We start from the raw sequence: 18,296 nt of genomic DNA, 5'->3' as shown, positions 1-18,296 counted from the left end.
ATTCTATGCTGTTTACACAGCGGCACAGTTAGCTTACTGCCTCAACAAAATGGATATGGACGAATGGGATAGACCCACCAATGAGGACAGGTATCCAATTGCCTATGCTTTTGAGCCAGTAAGAGCAGTGGGAGTTTTAGTTCCCCCCACAGAGCCTGACTATGGAGGAGAAATAGATGATCGAGAGAGAGGTGTATCTGAGCGCACAGAAAACAATCGGTGGTGCTTATGTGGGGGTTGTGTCCCTATGTTCACTGACATGGCACACATGGAGAGTGTCTGCTGCCAGTAAATGAACCTGGGACATCTCATCCAAAATAACAGATATATCACGTCCAATCCTACGTGCCAAATGCTATCATTAAAGCGAGACGTTCGCAATGCGGTCGCTGAAGGACAAACGTTCGCAATGCGGTCACGGAGGTCGCAATGCGGTCGCTGAGGGACATCCGAGCTGAAACACTGGAACGCCCAATAAACAGCAGTTAACCAACTAACACACTCATGATAGGTTGTGCGGAGGGGGTAGGCTAGGGGACTACACTGTTCACCTGAGACTACACTAATTTTTACACCCATACTCAGTTGTTCTGCAATGTATTATCATGGTAGAAGCTGCTATACAGTACTAGCATAGCATAGCATAGCATAACAAGCACATACTGTAACTAGCATAGCATGAACCCTAAAATCTATGGTTGCTACAAGCAGCACATCCGTGCATTTATTTACTTAAAGTGAACAGCTTGTTATTTTATGTCAGCTTACATAAACAAATAAAAACTCAGACGCCTAGCCTACAGTCCATAAACAACATCTACCCAGAAAACCATGCCTGTCACAATCACAGACCTAGGCTACTACAGAGTAGCCTAACGTTACACAAGTCAGACGTAGGCTAGCGTCAACAGGTTCTCACCAGGTTCGCTCTGAGTCTCTGTCTCTGCAAATAGTTTCCACTACTACTTGAGCGAAACAAATGCAATCATCAATACTACTCAATCACAAAAAGAAACCTCTTACTCACACATGAGAAGTTCGCTCCCCCGAGTTTATTCACCAATTCATCAACGATGCAACTACATTTTCAGGTTGCGGTAATCCACAAGTTGTGCGAGAACATCCAAACACATTATTGCAACTGAAGCGGCCCTTGTTCTTGTACAAACACAAAAACAAACATCAACATAATTTGCGTAGGCATATTGAAATAAAGTGAACGTCCACTATTAAGCTGTGCAACCACCATGTCTGTCCTAGCGTCATTTTCATGCACTCGTAATTCCCTGGAATTACATTCTCTAGTTTCATTGTTGAAATCTTAACCTTCTGTTTCACACCCTCCATAACCCCCCCCCCCAGTCTTTCTCTTCATTTTACCCCACTACCTTTTTCTTCATTTGTTACAAAAAATTTAGTATCTCACCTACTGCCAGCATGGTTCCAGCAATTATGTTTTCCGTTAAGGTGTGTAGGATTGCACTGCTGTATGCAGTAGCCTGTCCTTCTATTTTTACCCTTCAACTTGCAGAAAAATATTCCTCGTTCCTCAGGCAAAATAGTTCAGCTTTTATAAAAACAACCACGTAATGGTAAACAAGGATTTCTGAAGGATAGCTATAAAGGCCACAACAGTGTGACATGTGGGTTATAAAACTGGTTTAGGGGTCTAGATCAAAGGCACTGTGTGGGTCTGGAGAGAAGCTGAAGGTGGGTTATTACTGTTGTGGTTTATTCACAAACATAACATTATTGACAAACATAACATCATAAACAAACATAATTATCATACATGCACATGCATCACACACACACAAACACACACACACACACACACACGTAGTTCAATGAATAGCCTCCATAGGTGTTGGGTTAAGAGCAAAACATTTAAATCTAAATGTAAATAAGGTACAGCAGGAACAGGGTAGCATTCATATGTATGGCACTACTCACTTCGGTTTATAATAGGGCACTGTGCTGATGTATTAGAAGAAATATGACCAATAGAATACTACATTACTGAGCACCAGATCATGTGAAATAATGGAGGCATGACCTTGGCTTTCGCTTTTGTGCTTATAGTACTTCAGTTTATCCATCCTCACTGTTTTCACATCTAATTTTTTTTGTTAGAATTTCACTTCACCTTTTTCTGACAAAAGACAATGGAGTGATCTGTAGTGAAAGGGATGTACCAGGGTGTCCCACCAATTGTTTAAACCAGGGGCACAGCAGTTATAGCAGTGATAACCGCAACAGTTATGGAGATTATTAAAATGAACAGTATTAATAGCTGATTTAAAAGATTTATGTCAGCATTGATAACAATGACCATTTCAAACAAAGAAACAGCCACAACCCTGTTGTGACCTTGGCATAATTTCCCTGACAGCATTATAACTCTATGTATCATCAACAGTGTTACCGAAGAAGGTAATTTATTCCTTCCAAAGGTTTCAGCCAGAAAGGTAGTCTCAGCCACAAATCATTTTATGCACTGAGTAAGGATTTAATTTACAATTTACAAAAGATTGCAAATAGGATGTTAATAATATACTGTAGGCTTTTGTAAGGTTATACTGTTAAGTTATGTTATAATTGTAATCTATTATTATTGCAACAGCAATAACATCATCATCATCATCATCATGCAGTCTTCTTTTCAGGAAGTAAATGATCCATGAGATCCTTTGTGGAGGGAAAACACTTGTGAAAAATGGAGGGAAACTCTCTTTACTCAGCAACATGATGGCATGGCACTTATCTCCAGACCAAAAACAAAAGCAGCCAGAGCAGGAGAGGTTGGAGTGTGTGTGTGTGTGTGTGCGTGTGTGTGTGTGGTGGTTATTCCATCAAACATGAGTGGCAGCTGGGACAATATGTTTGAGAAGCCATTTGTGCTACTGAGACTGATAATGGCTGCCATCTGGAATATGGTGGTTTTATGAACCCTCGTCATCCCACTCACCTCTCCAAGGCTCTAAGCCACCTTCTCTTATCTGCATGTCGGTAACAGCTGTTTGTTTCGCAAACACCACCGGACAGTCTGAAATCCCTTTGCACTACTCTCCCATGGGACAATGTATGGATGATGGAATATTCAACCGGTTTGCGATGGGAATAACTGATATTGACTTAGCTCCAGGTCTACCAGAATTCCATGATTTTCCCACACTATCAGAGGGCAGGTGATGCTATTGTGCATCTTTGACATCATCATATCACAGTAAAAAAAACAAAATATAATACAGCATATTGCATAGCATAACATCTTTTGTTTTGTCTACTCTGGGTTGTACAGCATGCCACTGTATGGAAACAGAAACACGTACTGGAAAGTGGGACATGCCAAGGGGAAGTCTCAGAAAGTTCTCTAAATATTCGGTGAATTTCCTCTATCGATGTACATGTACACGTCATGCCACACAGCCGAGTTTGTTTTTGTTACCCTCTGTGACCTGCACGTGTGTAGCATCACACATGACTTCGGGCATACTTTGCATGCAGAATGTTTATCTCACTTAACTTACCTCTGCAGTGGCTGATTTTGGCCCTGTCGGAACAGAAACAACACTTCAAATTAATCTATTTTAACGTGGTTGAAACTGTAGACACTCAAATTACTATAATACAACAGCAACTTTGTAGGTACTTTCATGAACTTTCTAACCCTTCTCTTAGTTGCATGTATTTACCAAGTACCGATGTACTGTTAATCTTTGTCACTGAAGATTTTACTATGATGGCTGATTGTTATAGTAGGTCATATAAATGCCTTAAAGGCTTTCTTTTTGCCCCCTCAAGCTATCTTTATCACATTATCTGATTAGTAAACAGTTTAAGCTGAGCATTACATGACATAATGACAGATATTTAATATCTGTAAATAATCACTATTTGTGTGTGGTGTCTGGTAGTAACATCACCATTTAATCTCAGAAAGACAATTAATCACAGACAGGTGTAAACATCACCTTGTTCAAATACACACACATGTATCTTTGCTCAAAGATATAAAAGAAAGCTGTAAAACATATATCTTTGCTCAAAGATATAAAAGAAAGCTGTAAAACAGGGGGAGGCACTCGGATTTACCTCCTATAATTTAAATGCAGACATTCTTGTTAAATGTAGCAAATAAAATATAATTTTATGCTGCTGTTGTTGCAGCCTTCAAAAAGGACATCAGTGCTATCAAGAAATTTTCAGAATGTACAGAGGCCGTCTAAAATAGACCTGACAAACTAGTTTGGGAAACCCCAGAGTATTTAGTTTGATAGAATTCCTGGCAGTTTGATTGCATGCACCTGCCTCAGGTAATAAAACGAGGGATGTAGGGACAGATAAATGTTCTCATAAATGATAAGTAAAAAACTTAAAACATCAGTAGTGCATCTATGTATTGCATGGATACAATGTGCATGAGGAGTGCATGGATACAATGATCAATATACTGACAATACAATGAATGTTCAAATAAAGTTTAACCCATACAGAAGTTTCATAATGAACATCATTCACTTACACATTCACACACACACACACACACACACAATATATATATATATATATATATATATATATATATATATATATATATATATATACAGTACACACACACACACACACACACACACACACACACACACACACAACTAGACACACCCACACACTACAGTTCCCACACAACAGTGTGGCAAGTTTACACAAATTCTTTCACGCTGACCTTGTAAATTTCCCTCAACGTGTGTGGGTGTAAGTCTAAAAATAAACAGTGCTTACATACCTTACATACTTAAGAACATAGCAAGAGTCTTTTTGTCTTTTACTTTCCCCTTTTATTGATGGTCTTTATCAGGTTCAAGTCTGCAAATGTCACTGAATGGTGACACGACTGACACAATTGTGCTGCTGCTCCAATTTCTTAAATAAAAATTATGGATGTACAGAAGACATCTGTACTTGCATGTTAACTAGGGGTGCACCGATCCGATATTAGGATCGGATATCGGCCCCGATATTGACAAAATAGCTGGATCGGGGATCGGAAAAATTAGCAGATCCATGGGCCGATCCGAATTTAGGCTTCTTCAACTTCATACCTTTAGTATTTTCCACACAGTGGTTTATTAATTTATCCATGGTATCGGATCGATATCGGGTATCGACCGATACACAAAGCTCAGGCATCCGTATCGGTATCGAGACTGAAAAAGTCAGATCGGTGCATCCCTAATGTTAACATTATATTTTCTTAGATCAGCTTGCAAATGCACACGTTTCAGATTTTTATATCAGAAAGGGCAATGCCATGTCTACATCTTTTTATAGCAAATTCTGATTGTGAATGTTCCTCAGTTGTTAACTGTTTCGATAATTTCATGCATTATTGGTATCCCGTATGACAGGCTTCAGTGACTTTGGAAAGGGAAACAACTAAACAATGAATCATTGGCCTGGCTCTTCACCATACATAAGAATACAGGAACTCTTCCATGGTACAACGATTTGACTCAGTAGTTTATATTTTACATTTTTTCTAAATATTAAGCCCTCATTGAAACACATTGAATGTAAGTTTAAGTATGTATTATTTAATGTTACATAATTCAGGAACTATAAAGAGTATCTCTTTCTCTCAGGTCAGATGGTTTTGTGCTACAGAGAGAAAAAGCTATCTTTTTAGAACACACATTTAAACAGGGTTTACTTTGTTTTGTGTTTGAAGATTTTAATTGTGACATAAATGGCATAATAGTTTGTGGTATAGCCATGATATGACCACATATATATATTTCCTGATCTGCGGTTCTAATGAGCTGATAGCACCTTGCATTTCCAAGAATTACTGCAGCCTGTGTCATGTCCAGGTGTGCAACTTTACAGTTTGAAAGGAAAGCCTAACTGAAGGGAGTCGTAACCAAATCAGGCAACAAGGAGTGGACAGGGGGCTTTCCCATTGCAACCACAGCACAATGCCTTGTACAGTCTGTCTGAATGAGTGGATCAACATACTGTATAAACCAAAGCCATTCTGAGGGACTAATATTTGCACTCACCGCCTTTGTAATGGTAGTGAAATTCTAACCACAAAACCCATGACACCGCTGCCGGGAAGCTCTTACAGCTTACTTAAACTATTTAACAGTAAGTGACTGAATTTACGACTATTAGTTTTATCATAAACTGAGAGTAGTTTGCTGAGAAAAAAATGTTGAATGATTATTTCTTTACCATAAACAAGTACAATGACAGCAAAGGTTGTCTTTGATGTCTGATGGGGGGGGGGGGATTAAAATAGTTTATTTAAATAAATGTATGATGTATCAATCAGTGACTTGCACATTAAGTGTATAGATCACTAAAATATTTACCCTTTCCATCAAACAAAGCATCTCAAAGTACTCAAGCCCATCACTGTACTTAAGCCCATCACTTTTTGTTTTACAGTTAAGTTGCAGTGCAGCCAATATTACTGTAATTGACTAAGATAATGATCCAAGATAAGCAAAAAAAACAGATGCATAGAACCACTTGTGCTTTTCCACCTCAGCTAAAAAAGGCTATTATCCACATTCAGACCACAGGTTATTATGGCTGCAATGACCTCTACATCACATTCCCAACCACAGCTCCAAATGCAACCGGTAGGCCTCCCAAACCCTCCAGTTTCTAAAACTCAGCATTTGGGTGAGGGTACCACCAGGAGACTGCCTCATGTCATTACATAGGCCCTAGCTGACCTGTTCATGAGCAGGCTTTCAAGTGGGCTGAGTGTAAATGTAGAGTGCTGAGTGTAAAGCTTGCATGCTGGTAACATATAGACATAAATATACCTTGAGCCTGCTATCATCAATACAGTATGTTATATATATATATATATATATATATATATATATATATATATATATAAACATACTGTAAAGTTATTATCCTAATGCATAGGCACTACAGTATATTGCAAATCATAATTATAAATCAGTTTTGAGGGGAAAACTATCAGTTTGCCATACTATTGCAAGTGTTGCTGTCTACTTTTCTACTGTACCTACAGATCTGCTAAACCTTACCCAATACTAAAGGACATTTTTTTGTTTATTTTTCTAATTTGTGTAGGTGCTATCTTCTTAATTACAAATATACATAATGGCCTACTCGGCACGTCCGCTATGCAAAAACTGCTGGCCCGATTTCCATGAAACTTGGTGTGAAGGTGAAGCATTGTCTAAGGATGAACCCATTACTCTTTGGAGCAGATCCAACTCAAGGGCCAACTGTAGTGATTTAGTTTAGCTTTCGCTGTTGCGCCATATGGTATTCATACTGCCCTCTAGTGTTTCACCCAAACAGTGACTTTAGAGTTAATGAAATAAAGTGTAGGCGTTCAAGTGAGATAGAGTTGATGAACTACAGCAACAGTCTATCTAAGGGTAAAGTACATCTTATGGTTATTATTGGACAGTGTTTGTGTCGAAATACAAAAACCAACTACTAATCTTCAGTTTGACATGCACAGATCAGAGGTTCACTGCCTTGGCAGAGGTCTGCACTCTTTGAGTGCCCTTCTAGTTAATATTGTTTTTATTGGTTGTTATCCACTTGCTAGGTCAGTTTATGAAACACCAAGATCCATCAAATTTGAGCTGAATTGGTGGAACTATGCCTAAGGTCCATATAAACAATACAGTAACAATAATCATTTTGGATTCTCTTATGTGTGGTTAACCTTCTTTGTACATTTCATCTGATGTTGGGCTGGTGTTTCTGGATGGATGGACATAGAGTGGGATACATATCTTCTGGGATGTAACTATCTTGTAACTGGAATGGACTTAATTAGTTAATTTTTGATTTCCAGTGCACAAGAACAATGGGAACTACAGTATGGGAATTGTGTCGAGTGGGAATAGTACTCCAATAAAAATGTCCCACTGGATAACACCCTTTGGACAATAACTGTGATCAATAAACCTATCTGGACAAACACAGCCTTGTTTTTATCTGGGCTTGTGTAAAACCAGGACAGTAGTGTAAATCATTTGTTTTGCCGAGCACAGGAGATAACACAGAGATATAGGCTTCCAGTATGAGGCCATACCAACCAGATATGCAGCTGAAAGCATGTTTCATGATGGGAATAAGGTTCCTGGCAAACATTTAGTCATTAATTTTGTGTTGATGAATCACCTATGCCGTACAAGGCATAACTTATGAGAAGAGCTCACAGTTCTTATTTGTTTCACTTGTAGTCTGTTCTTTGGAAACTTTATCCTGGCATGAGCTCAACAAGATTGTTATACTGCTTATTTAGAGTACTTTTACTGTTTAGTCAATAGATTTCATGTGAAATCTACCAGTGTTATTGCCTGCATGTTGCATAATTAAACACAACAAACAAATTATATATCTATAGGTGGCCTTAATTAACGTTGTGAATTTCCACACATTTAATTTCCACACATTAAATATGTTACTCCCACTTGATTTTGCTTATTCATTCACTCAGACACTCACTACCAAACACACACACACCTCTCTTGTAACAGTTTGTTTGTGTTGTCATATAATATTGTTACCCAAACTGTCACTAGGAGGCGCTGCAACACATGTTTTACTCATTTGGAGAGGGCCGTGTCAACTGACAATATCTTGAGAAAATAAACACCAGCCCATCATCAGATGAAATGTACAAAGAAGGTTAACCACACATAAGCGAATCCGAAATTATTATTTGTATTGTATTTTGTAAGTGAAAACCGTGGAACAAAACCAATGAAATTCAACCCAAAGATGAGCTCATCCTATCCTAAGCAATAGTGCCCTAAGGACTGTGACCTGTTCAAACTGGCAGTCATGGCAGGTCCAATTTGACTAATTCTTGTAAACGGGAAATCAGCTCATTGATGATATTCCTCAATTCACTTAAAGGCCACTTATCATTATTTAATTATTATTATGGTCTGTGCATGTTAATTCTTTGTGTTATTACACTATTGATTTTTGTCATTCAATTATTCATTAACAATGATTATTAACTATTGCTATTCTCTGTGTTAATTATGAAGTTTTATAATGGACTCAATATCAGTCCTAATAAATTCAGATGGAGGCGGTGTCCCATTTGTTACCACTGCTATGCACAGCAGTATGACATTACAGAAAGATGGATAAAAGAAACCTTTGGCCAAGGGCCAGATTCAGTCATGTCTCCATAGAAATAGGATGTCTTTAGTGAGGCCTGTCACTGTAACTACTATCCATGATGTATGTATGTACTGTATGTGTATGGAGACGCCATGCTGTGCTGCAGGTCTCTCCCTCTCTTCTGAGGTGCCACGGACGGCTGAGCCCAAATGAAGACGATAAAACACTATCAGCCAGCGTTAACATTCCACCTGAGCTGTAATCAAGACTCGAGCATACCAGATGGAATCGCATTGCGCACCCCTCTCACCGGGCTCTCCTGTCGTGCAGGGCCTGGGACAACTACAAAGGCATAGGGAGGATCCCCCGCAAGCAAAGGCAGCAGAATCGCATGCTATCACACACAAGTTCACACACACACACACACACACACACACACACACACACACACACACACACACGCACACACACACACACACACACACACACACACACACACACTGTTGCATGTATCATACAAGTTACAGCAAAAGCCTTTGATGTAGCAATTCACCCATGGCAAAAGTAATGTAGGTCGGTCTTTTTTATTTCAGTTTTTTTATTTTTTATTTATCTTCTTAGATGTGTTCAACCTTCAAAAACAGCAAAGGCCTCTGGTTGATCCCAGAGTTACACACGCAACCCCTTTCTCTCCAAGTAATTAAAGAAATCTAATTTAAGGCAATCAACTTTTTTATTTTTTATTTACTGCCATCTAATCCGCCTCCCTTTGCCTTTTTGCCTTTTATATAATTGGAATGCCCATGGCAGCACTTAAAATAGAATCAAGAGGAGCAGCTTTCCTTATCAGAGTGTTTACCTGCAGGCACTAACTTGTGGATGTGTTAGTCGGCATATTTTGGTACCATTGACTGTATTTCATACTGTCAACTGTTTCTTATGTGCACCGAGCAAAACAAGTGTAGCCAAATGCCTCAGCGATGAACGCTGTAGTCGGGGTGAAAGCACTAAGGGCCAGGGCTGAAAAACTAGACAATAGTTTGCATCACTACTGTGATGACTGTCAGGGTATCTGTTCTTAGATATAGTATGTTTACAGATTATACTGAGACTGGTGTAGTTTTCAGTGTCCAAACTAGAGTTGATTTTATTTTTTTTAAAAATCTCAAAATGAACTTTGAATCTCAAAATCATGAGATAAAACAACTTGTTGTTACTGTTTTTCAACTTCATGATGTATTTTGTGGTTTGGGTCAGTTCATGTACTGTAGTTTATTAATTCAGTTTCACATTTCTGAACCAGATATTCTCTAGTAGATGCCAGAGATCTCACACATTCTACTGTTTGGTCTGTGTCTTTTTTCTTGACATTCCTTGTCTTTTCAGGGAGCCTATGGTCTTAACATCTGGACAGACATCTTTGTTGAACTGATCCGCGACAAGAAAAAGCAGCAAGCAGCTTCACTCATCAACCTGCCCCCCCTCGTCCCCTCTCTATACACATTCCCCCCGACCCCCGGCGCCCACCGGAAAGAAGAGACGAGGCCGAGCACGGATGAGTGCTGGCGGAGCCCATAGAAGCCTCTCAAACGGTTCATGTGAGAAAGCACTTTCGCGGCCATAGGCAGGTGGTCATTGCCACTAAATATCGGCAAGCTCACAACCGATGGTGGTCGTGAACAACAAGACCCTGGGTTCTTTTCTCTTCCTCTCTTTCTCTCTCTCTCTCTGTCTCTCTCTCTCTCTCTGTCTCTCTCTCTCTCTCTTGGGCTGCCTTTCAATAGACTTCCTTGCATGATGGAGCTCAAATAGCCTGTGGTGAATTCAGTCAGGTGAGTGTCAGGTACCTACTTCCCTTTTGTGTCTTAAAAAGATTGGTTAGTGTTTGTGTGTGTGTGTGTGTGTGTGTGTGTGTGTGTGTGTGTGTGTGTGTCTCTCTCTCTCTCACACACACACACACACACTCTGTAAAAAAAAACACACTCTGTGTGTGTGTTGGAGTGTGCATGTGTGTGTGAATGTCTGTGTGTCTGGGTAAGTGTGTGTGAATGTCTGTGTGTGTGTCTGCATGTGTGTGTGCGTGCGGGTGTGTTTGTGAGACTGTTTCTATATGTGTGTGCGTATGTGTGAGTTTGTGTGTAGCGAGTCTCTTTGATCTCGAGGGGGGGCATGGGCTGGGGCATACTTTTTTAGACAGTCCTCACAGCCTCTCTCAAGATGGGAAACAAAGCATCCCTTTTTGGCCAATCAGAGGCGACAGGTGCCTAAAGGTAGAGACTGTTTGCTGAGCTGTGTTTGGTGAGAGCGCTCCAATTCAAATCTTTGTCAGGCCGCCGTATTGTCTAAATCCTCCACTTTATGTCAAGCTTTTTCTTTAGTCTCTCTCTATCGGCCTTCCTGCCTCTAACAGCAAATGAATCCAAGGCTGTCAGGCCACTGCCCTGGGAAGAATAGAAAGAAAAAGAGAGAGAGAGAGAGAATATGTGTCTTGTTAAATTGTATTTATAGGCACACCTAAGGCTAGACAATTAAAAGCTGCTTGCATGTGAATGGTCGGGTGGAGGCGTGGAGAATGAAATGTGCAGGTAACTAGTGGTAGCAAAGGTATGTTTTGCCAGCTCTTACACAGAGCACGCCAAATGAGTATGTGTTGGTTTATCCTTGAATTACACAGTGCAGTCCAAAGTAAAAAAAAAACTAAAAAAAAACACACACACCCAAATATGAAGGGTGTAAAGGATGAATGAGGAAACAGTGGAAAAGATTTTGGCAACAGAGAGGGGAGAGAATGAAGAGGAGCACGAGCAGCGATGAAAGATTCTGTGTGTTCTTGTTGGAGAACGTAACAAAGGCACCACACAGCATCGTGCCTGGTGAAGGAATTTTAATTAATCAATGGGCTACCCGTTTGTCCACTTGCAGGCAGGCTTGTGTGGCTGGAAACTGGTTCAGCACTGGCATACATTCTGATGAATGAAACAAATGAGTGGCAAAATGCCTGTCTTCAGTTAGAAACTGGATAGAGGCAGTTTTGCAGTGTATTTTATTTTATTGCAAATCAGAATATACTGTTAAAACAAGAGTTATCAGAGCGAGTTGTCATGCTTTATTCCTTCAAACAAAAAGACATCAGCTGGATTTTGAGTATTCTGCTTAAATAAATATGCTAATTACATGAAAACAAAGCTACAAGGAAACACTTCTTGTGAGATCTGTTCTTAATCCCTCTGAACTCTTATGATTTGAATCCAATCAATTCAATCAATATACTTTTGCACACAATGGTAATAGCTGCATTATGTGGACTGGAATTCGAGTTATTTACAGATACAGATTGATGGAATAATGTGACAAATGTTTCTGTTTTGGGGGGGAACGGACTAATATCATATTTGAGCACTGCATCCTGTTGAAAATCTCAAGTGAAAGCTTACAGGAAATGAAAGGAGACATGGTGGCAACTAATGACAGACAAAAATGACAACAGACCGAAAAACACTCATTGCTTTCAGTGTGTTAGGGGAGGTAGTGGACCAGGCATTTCATTTGAAACTAAATACATTTCTTTTTCCCTGGTGGTGCTTATGGACACATTATGAAAACAAAGATCCTCACTAGTCATCATCTCATCAGACTGTTGGGAGAATGGCCTTGTGAGAGCTTGCATATATTTTACCACGGCACCACTGGAATCCATGGGTTGTTTGATCTGCAAGAGATTTAAGACTAACAGAATCTCAGAAGACTGCTCAGATCTGTTTGCACACACCAGAAGACAATCCTAGAATTTAGTATATTTGTGTAACATTCATTTATTTCTTGATATATTATCCTCTGATTAAGAGTCATGAATAGAGTAGGATTACGGCTCTTGCTTACATATACTGTTGCAAAAGTGTATTTGCACATAGGTGTACCCTTGTGGTAGATGAAGTCTTGGCAAACAGACATCCGCATGTATTTAATTCAGTTGCCACTACACCCCCCTCCCCCTCACCAGGTCCAACACCAGTGAGCATAAGAAGTAAAGTAAATAAACAGCTGATCTTTTACAGTTCAGTCAAGCATAAGAAGAATTGCTCTCTGATACTTTAGACTACATTACTTGTTCTTGTAGAGAAACTCATGCTTCCTAAAAGCATCCCTATTATTGGTGTCTCTTGTCAAAGAAGTGTCCAAAACAACTTCCCGGGTAAAACTTCCATAGAGGTAGATTACAGTGTTTGCTCTAACTTTTCTTGAAGTATTGGAGAGCAGAACAGCTATAGAGGAACTATCTCTCTCTTCTCTTTTCTCTCTCTCTCATCTCCTCTCCCCTGCTCTGCCCTTCTTTATAAGCATACCTCAGGCCCAAGCTCTCCTCGTTACACCACTTCCTCCACCAGGGCTTACCAGCCAGTCCTGTCTTATCCCAAAGCTCTGTCCCACCACCACCACCCCCCTCATCAAATGAACTGCTCCCTAGACTGCCCTGGGGGGGGGGGGGGGGGGGGGGGGGGGGACAGAGAGGGAGAGAGAGAGCGAGGGAGCATGAGTGAGAGATAGACTCCTCCCATCCTTCAAGTGGGAGCCAATGAGAGTAGACACTTAGACTCCCACTACAATAGGTAAATGTCTTCAAAGTGAGAGAGGACAGGGCAGACTGACAGAGGGGAAAGAGAGAGACAGGGAGAGAGTGTGAGAGAGAGAGAGCGAGTGAAAGAGAGAGAAAAAAGGAGAGAGGCAGGGAGAAGTGTGCGCAAACGTTTGACTGACTGAGTCACCCATGGAGTGATCTGAACAGTTAGAGAAACAGAACAAGGCACAGAAGAAGTCAGAGAGAGAGAGAGTGAAAGCTAAATATATTTACGCTCTTTTTATTTACATTTTTGTTTTCTCTTAAAAGCGGTGGTTGAAACACGAGGTGACATGTTGGCTCTACTCCTGATGCTGCTGCAGTTTGCCAGCAGATCGCAGGCTCATGGAACTCAGAGTGCCAGTCTGCCTGCCAGCCTGTGCCCGGCGCCATGCCAGTGCCAGGAGGATGGGATTCTACTGATTGTCGACTGCTCGGAGCTTGGACTATCGGCGGTGCCCGGCAACCTCAGCCCTCTGACGTCCTACCTGTGAGTACGCTGACCTCTCTCTGTCTCCTCCTTGTACGTCTGTTAGTCTGCCACTGCTCGCCCATGTAAACATCACACTGATGAGAGAGGAGTGTGTGTGTGTGTGTGTAGGTGTGTGTGTTGTGTGTTTGTGTACTTGCGGGTTATGGTCATCTCTCTCTTTTGACTGATCTGGAGGTCTACCATAGATCTGAAAGTGTCCTTGACTGTGATATGAATGAATATGATATTGCGACATGAATGATTGTGAGGGGATTCTGTAAGTGGACCAGATAAACACATGATACCACTCTTCTTGAGGCTTGATGAATGTATGTACGTGCATATGTTCACCAAGTGTCACCAGTTGCTCTGAGGTATAAAGCTGAATGGGTGTAGTAGGGGGTGGAGTGGGATAACGTAAGCATGCTCACTACTCACTGAGGATGGGATCCCGTACGGAGAGAGAGAGATGGATAGAGAAAGGGAGAGAGAGAGAGAAAGAGAGAGGGGTATAGAGAGGGAGATGGTCTGGTCTGGAAAGGGGGCTGCTTTTCAGGATAGGGTTTCCTGGAGCCTCTCTGAGAGGCTGCCTTATTAAGTCAGTGATAAGTCAAAGGCACTCCAGATGTCCCCTGATTGTGAATGATGACGCAGGGGGGATGGAACTGATCCACCCCAAATTCATCCCGCTCACGTGTATTAGTCACAGTCACAGGCGATTTCAGGGGGGCGACCCCCTCAAATGGAAGGTCACCCGCACTTCGTTTATTCCGACTTTACTCCCAGTTTATGTAATATGTGTCAGTCTTGTTACTATACTATTTGTTGGTGGGGAGAAAATATTAATTGAATTTGTAGATTAAGTTTTTATTTAATCTATGCAATGCATTTTAAATGTGTTGGGTAATTGTTTGTGAATATTTTACATGTACATTATTAGGAATTACAGCATAACCACATGTACTCAAAGTCATATTTTATTTCACGTGTACATTTGGCGTTTGTACAAAGGTGGGGAAAACAATTCAGCGTAAGTAGTCATTGTGAGATCAAAGAGGTGAAGTGGAGATTGAAACTCCACCCCTGTATTGACTAGGTGTAACAAGGAAAGACAGATGCCTTAGGGGCTTGCAATTGTAATTGCCATTCATGCTGTAATGCTAAACTGGCTAGCTCACAAATGAATGGGAGGAATACAAAAAGCAAAACAAACAAAACAAAAATCCAAAACATTTTGATTGTCACTTTGCAAGTTGCCATACACTGTATCACAATCAATGCTGTAATCACTTGATCATGATTTTGTAACATAGAAAGCAAATATATAATGATTTTTATATTGAAACTATCACCAAGACAAATAGTATTGGTGCTGTCCAGGCATAAACAGCTACAACATCCCATGTGAGAGACCTCAGTGCTGTTGCCATTAGTCTTGGCCTAGTCTTGTCAGCAGGTTCTTAGGCAATCACTTTGACATTTACTGCCTCTTAGTAAAAAGTAGCAGTTATCAGCTGGTGACTGGCTCAGGGAGAGAGTGGTGGCACATAGAAGTTCACCCACATGTTTGTCTCTGTTCCTCTTGGCCACGATGAACTGCTTACATTCCAAGGCAAAGCCTTAGTAGAGCGTGGGTAGGTGCTGTAGAGCTAACAGTACGAGCTCTCTTTACAACAAAAAAGTCAGCATCTTTTTAAAACAAAGGTTATCAGTGTCTACTGGCTCACTTCCATCATGCATATTCTTTTCTTTTTTTCTTCTTTTTCTTTTTTTTATCAAAGTCAGACTCAAAAAATGTTACTCGGCCATCTCTTGTTTCGTGTCAGAAGGTGCTGCGTTTTGTGTGTCCGCGTGTTTGCACAGCGGCACATTTCTCCATCGTCACGCTGTGAAACACACCGGCTGGGGCTGTATCTTATCGGCGTGATGGTTGATTGATCGCAGATAGCTCTCCGCCTTCGCCTTAATCAGACAAGACGTTTGATCTTGCAATCTGCAGCATCAAAGAGCAAACAGCTGAAGGTGTCTGTCAAAGAGCCCCTTCTCCTGGCTGGCTGGGGAACACAGCGCTCAAATAAATATTGACTCAAGCTAAGCGCTACTGAAAGCTGATTGTTGAGATCTCCTGGTAAGCTTGTGCGGCATTGGGAAATAGGCTGGTATTCCTCACATAGTGTAGACGTCTTTCTCTCTGTGTGGAGGAAAGCACAATAAAGGTTTGGATTGCAGATGAAAGCCCTTTATCCCTCTAGAAAAGTTTAGTATTCCTGGTGTATGGTTGTATTTTTTTCCGACTTTAGGCTTTGATGTAATTCATTAGAGAAAACTACACATGACTCACATCACATGTCTCAGATTCTGAAATTAAGGTATGCCAAAAAAATTCTCATTGACAAATTAGGTCCTGATTGCACAAGCTGAAACCTGTATACTATATAACTTCAAGGTTTTAGGGTTGGTTGCGTTTGAAAAGAGCTTTTTTGTGGAACAAAAGTTCTTCTTGTGAAAACAGTGCAGATTGAAATGACAGAAACACACACTTGAAGTGTGTCTACTGTGCTACACTGAGCACACTCCTAAGCAAACAGTAAGCTCTGTGAGACGCTTCAGCAAGGCGTAGCTGCCATGATTTAGTATCATTTGGCCAAATGGGACAACAGGTGCCCCAAGGCATGGAAAAAATGTGTCACACCGAAAAATTGTTTCTGGAAGAGGAGGGTGTTTTAAACTCAAGTGGGCACGGAAAACATCAAACGGGGCGAATGTTGCTTGCCTGCTTGCTCGCTGGCCTCACACACTCCAAACTCACTCTCTCCACCACGGCAATTCCATATGCATTCCATTCCACGGTCTGACAGACGTTGCATTGTAGTAACTGCAAATGGGTCAGTGTCCTCTGCTGACATATGTGTCAATGTATAGATGGCTGCGGACCTGCACACGTGCTACGTATGCATAGAGAGGGGTGTTATTTCAAACTTCTTACATCCTGTAGCTGATATTAACAAACACATGTGTGCACATACATTATATGAAGATGACACGCACACGCACACACACACACACACACACACACACACACACACACACACACACACACACGCACAAACATTCACTCACCCACACACTTATACATATGGGAGTTGGGAGTGGGGAATCGATGGTAAGAAATGCACACATATTGAAATGAAGAAGATGAAGAAGAAGAAGAAGAAGAAGAAGAAGAAGAAGAAGAAGAAGAAGAAGAAGAAGATGAAGAAGAAGAAGAAGAAGAAGATGAAGAAGAAGAAGAAGAAGAAGAAGAAGAAGAAAGTCATACTTCTACCAGGGAGACTCGAGAGACTTGAAATATAAATCAAGAACTTATTCCTGAATAGGATATACCAAACAATGGAAGAAAGTTGAGCTAAATAACAATCTGGATATAGAAACAGTCTTTGGCATAGGCCCCTGCCCATAAACCAGTAAGCAGTGCAGAGTTCTCCGATCCTGTGAGCAGGGGAAGGCAGGGGCAAGGAGTCTACCCGTCGGCAATATCTTAAGACAGAGACCAACTGGTGGCGGTGGGGTGAAGGTGGAGTTGTCAAAGTTGGCGGATTGAAAGTAGCCAAGAAGTGACTTAGAAGCAGTAGTTTTAAAATACATGTGAACTTTCTGTAGGTTAGTTGTAATTGAATGAATGAATGATGTAGGCAAAGTGACTTCCTAGTATGGCTTATATCTCATTGGTTAGAAAGAAGTGAATGAATGACTAAGCATCTTGACTTCTATGTAGTACTTTATTGGTTAGTGCATTATGAATGAAATGCGTGACTACAAGTCTTCCCGGGTAAGACTTGGTTAAAGCTATCATATCTATTTTGGAGAAAGACAAGAAGGCATTTCATTTCTAATATACATGACACTTAGGGGATAGCAACAGAGCTGCGGCATTTCCTCTGTAGAAAAATGTAATTTTCATATTTTAAGTCCAATGCATTGAAATAGCATAGCTTATTTTCTTAGTAGTATGCATCACTGCATGCCAGTGCTTCAGCTACAACAATAATGTTTTGTGTGAACACC

General features: G+C 40.7%; 1 protein-coding gene across 2 annotated transcripts in view; it reads left to right on the top strand.

Moving 5' to 3' along the window:
• The window catches only part of LOC121712764 (leucine-rich repeat-containing G-protein coupled receptor 6), an 84,643-nt gene that overhangs the window by 7,668 nt on the left and 58,679 nt on the right, over positions 1–18,296 (top strand). The window contains exons 2-4 of one of the 2 annotated variants that reach the window (XM_042096719.1): positions 10,531–10,742; positions 10,929–10,976; positions 14,030–14,249. In XM_042096719.1, the coding sequence (XP_041952653.1) occupies positions 14,053–14,249 (197 nt within the window). In that variant the 5' untranslated portion in view covers positions 10,531–10,742; positions 10,929–10,976; positions 14,030–14,052. Of the gene's footprint in view, positions 1–10,530; positions 10,743–10,928; positions 10,977–13,714; positions 14,250–18,296 lie in introns of those variants that run through there. The other variant, XM_042096718.1, reaches the window with a different exon arrangement.

This window comes from Alosa sapidissima, chromosome 7, assembly GCF_018492685.1.
Source record: "Alosa sapidissima isolate fAloSap1 chromosome 7, fAloSap1.pri, whole genome shotgun sequence".
NCBI classification, from domain to species: domain Eukaryota; kingdom Metazoa; phylum Chordata; class Actinopteri; order Clupeiformes; family Clupeidae; genus Alosa; species Alosa sapidissima.
Note: the sequence above shows the minus strand (reverse complement) of the source record. Positions and strands in the feature narration are given on the sequence as shown.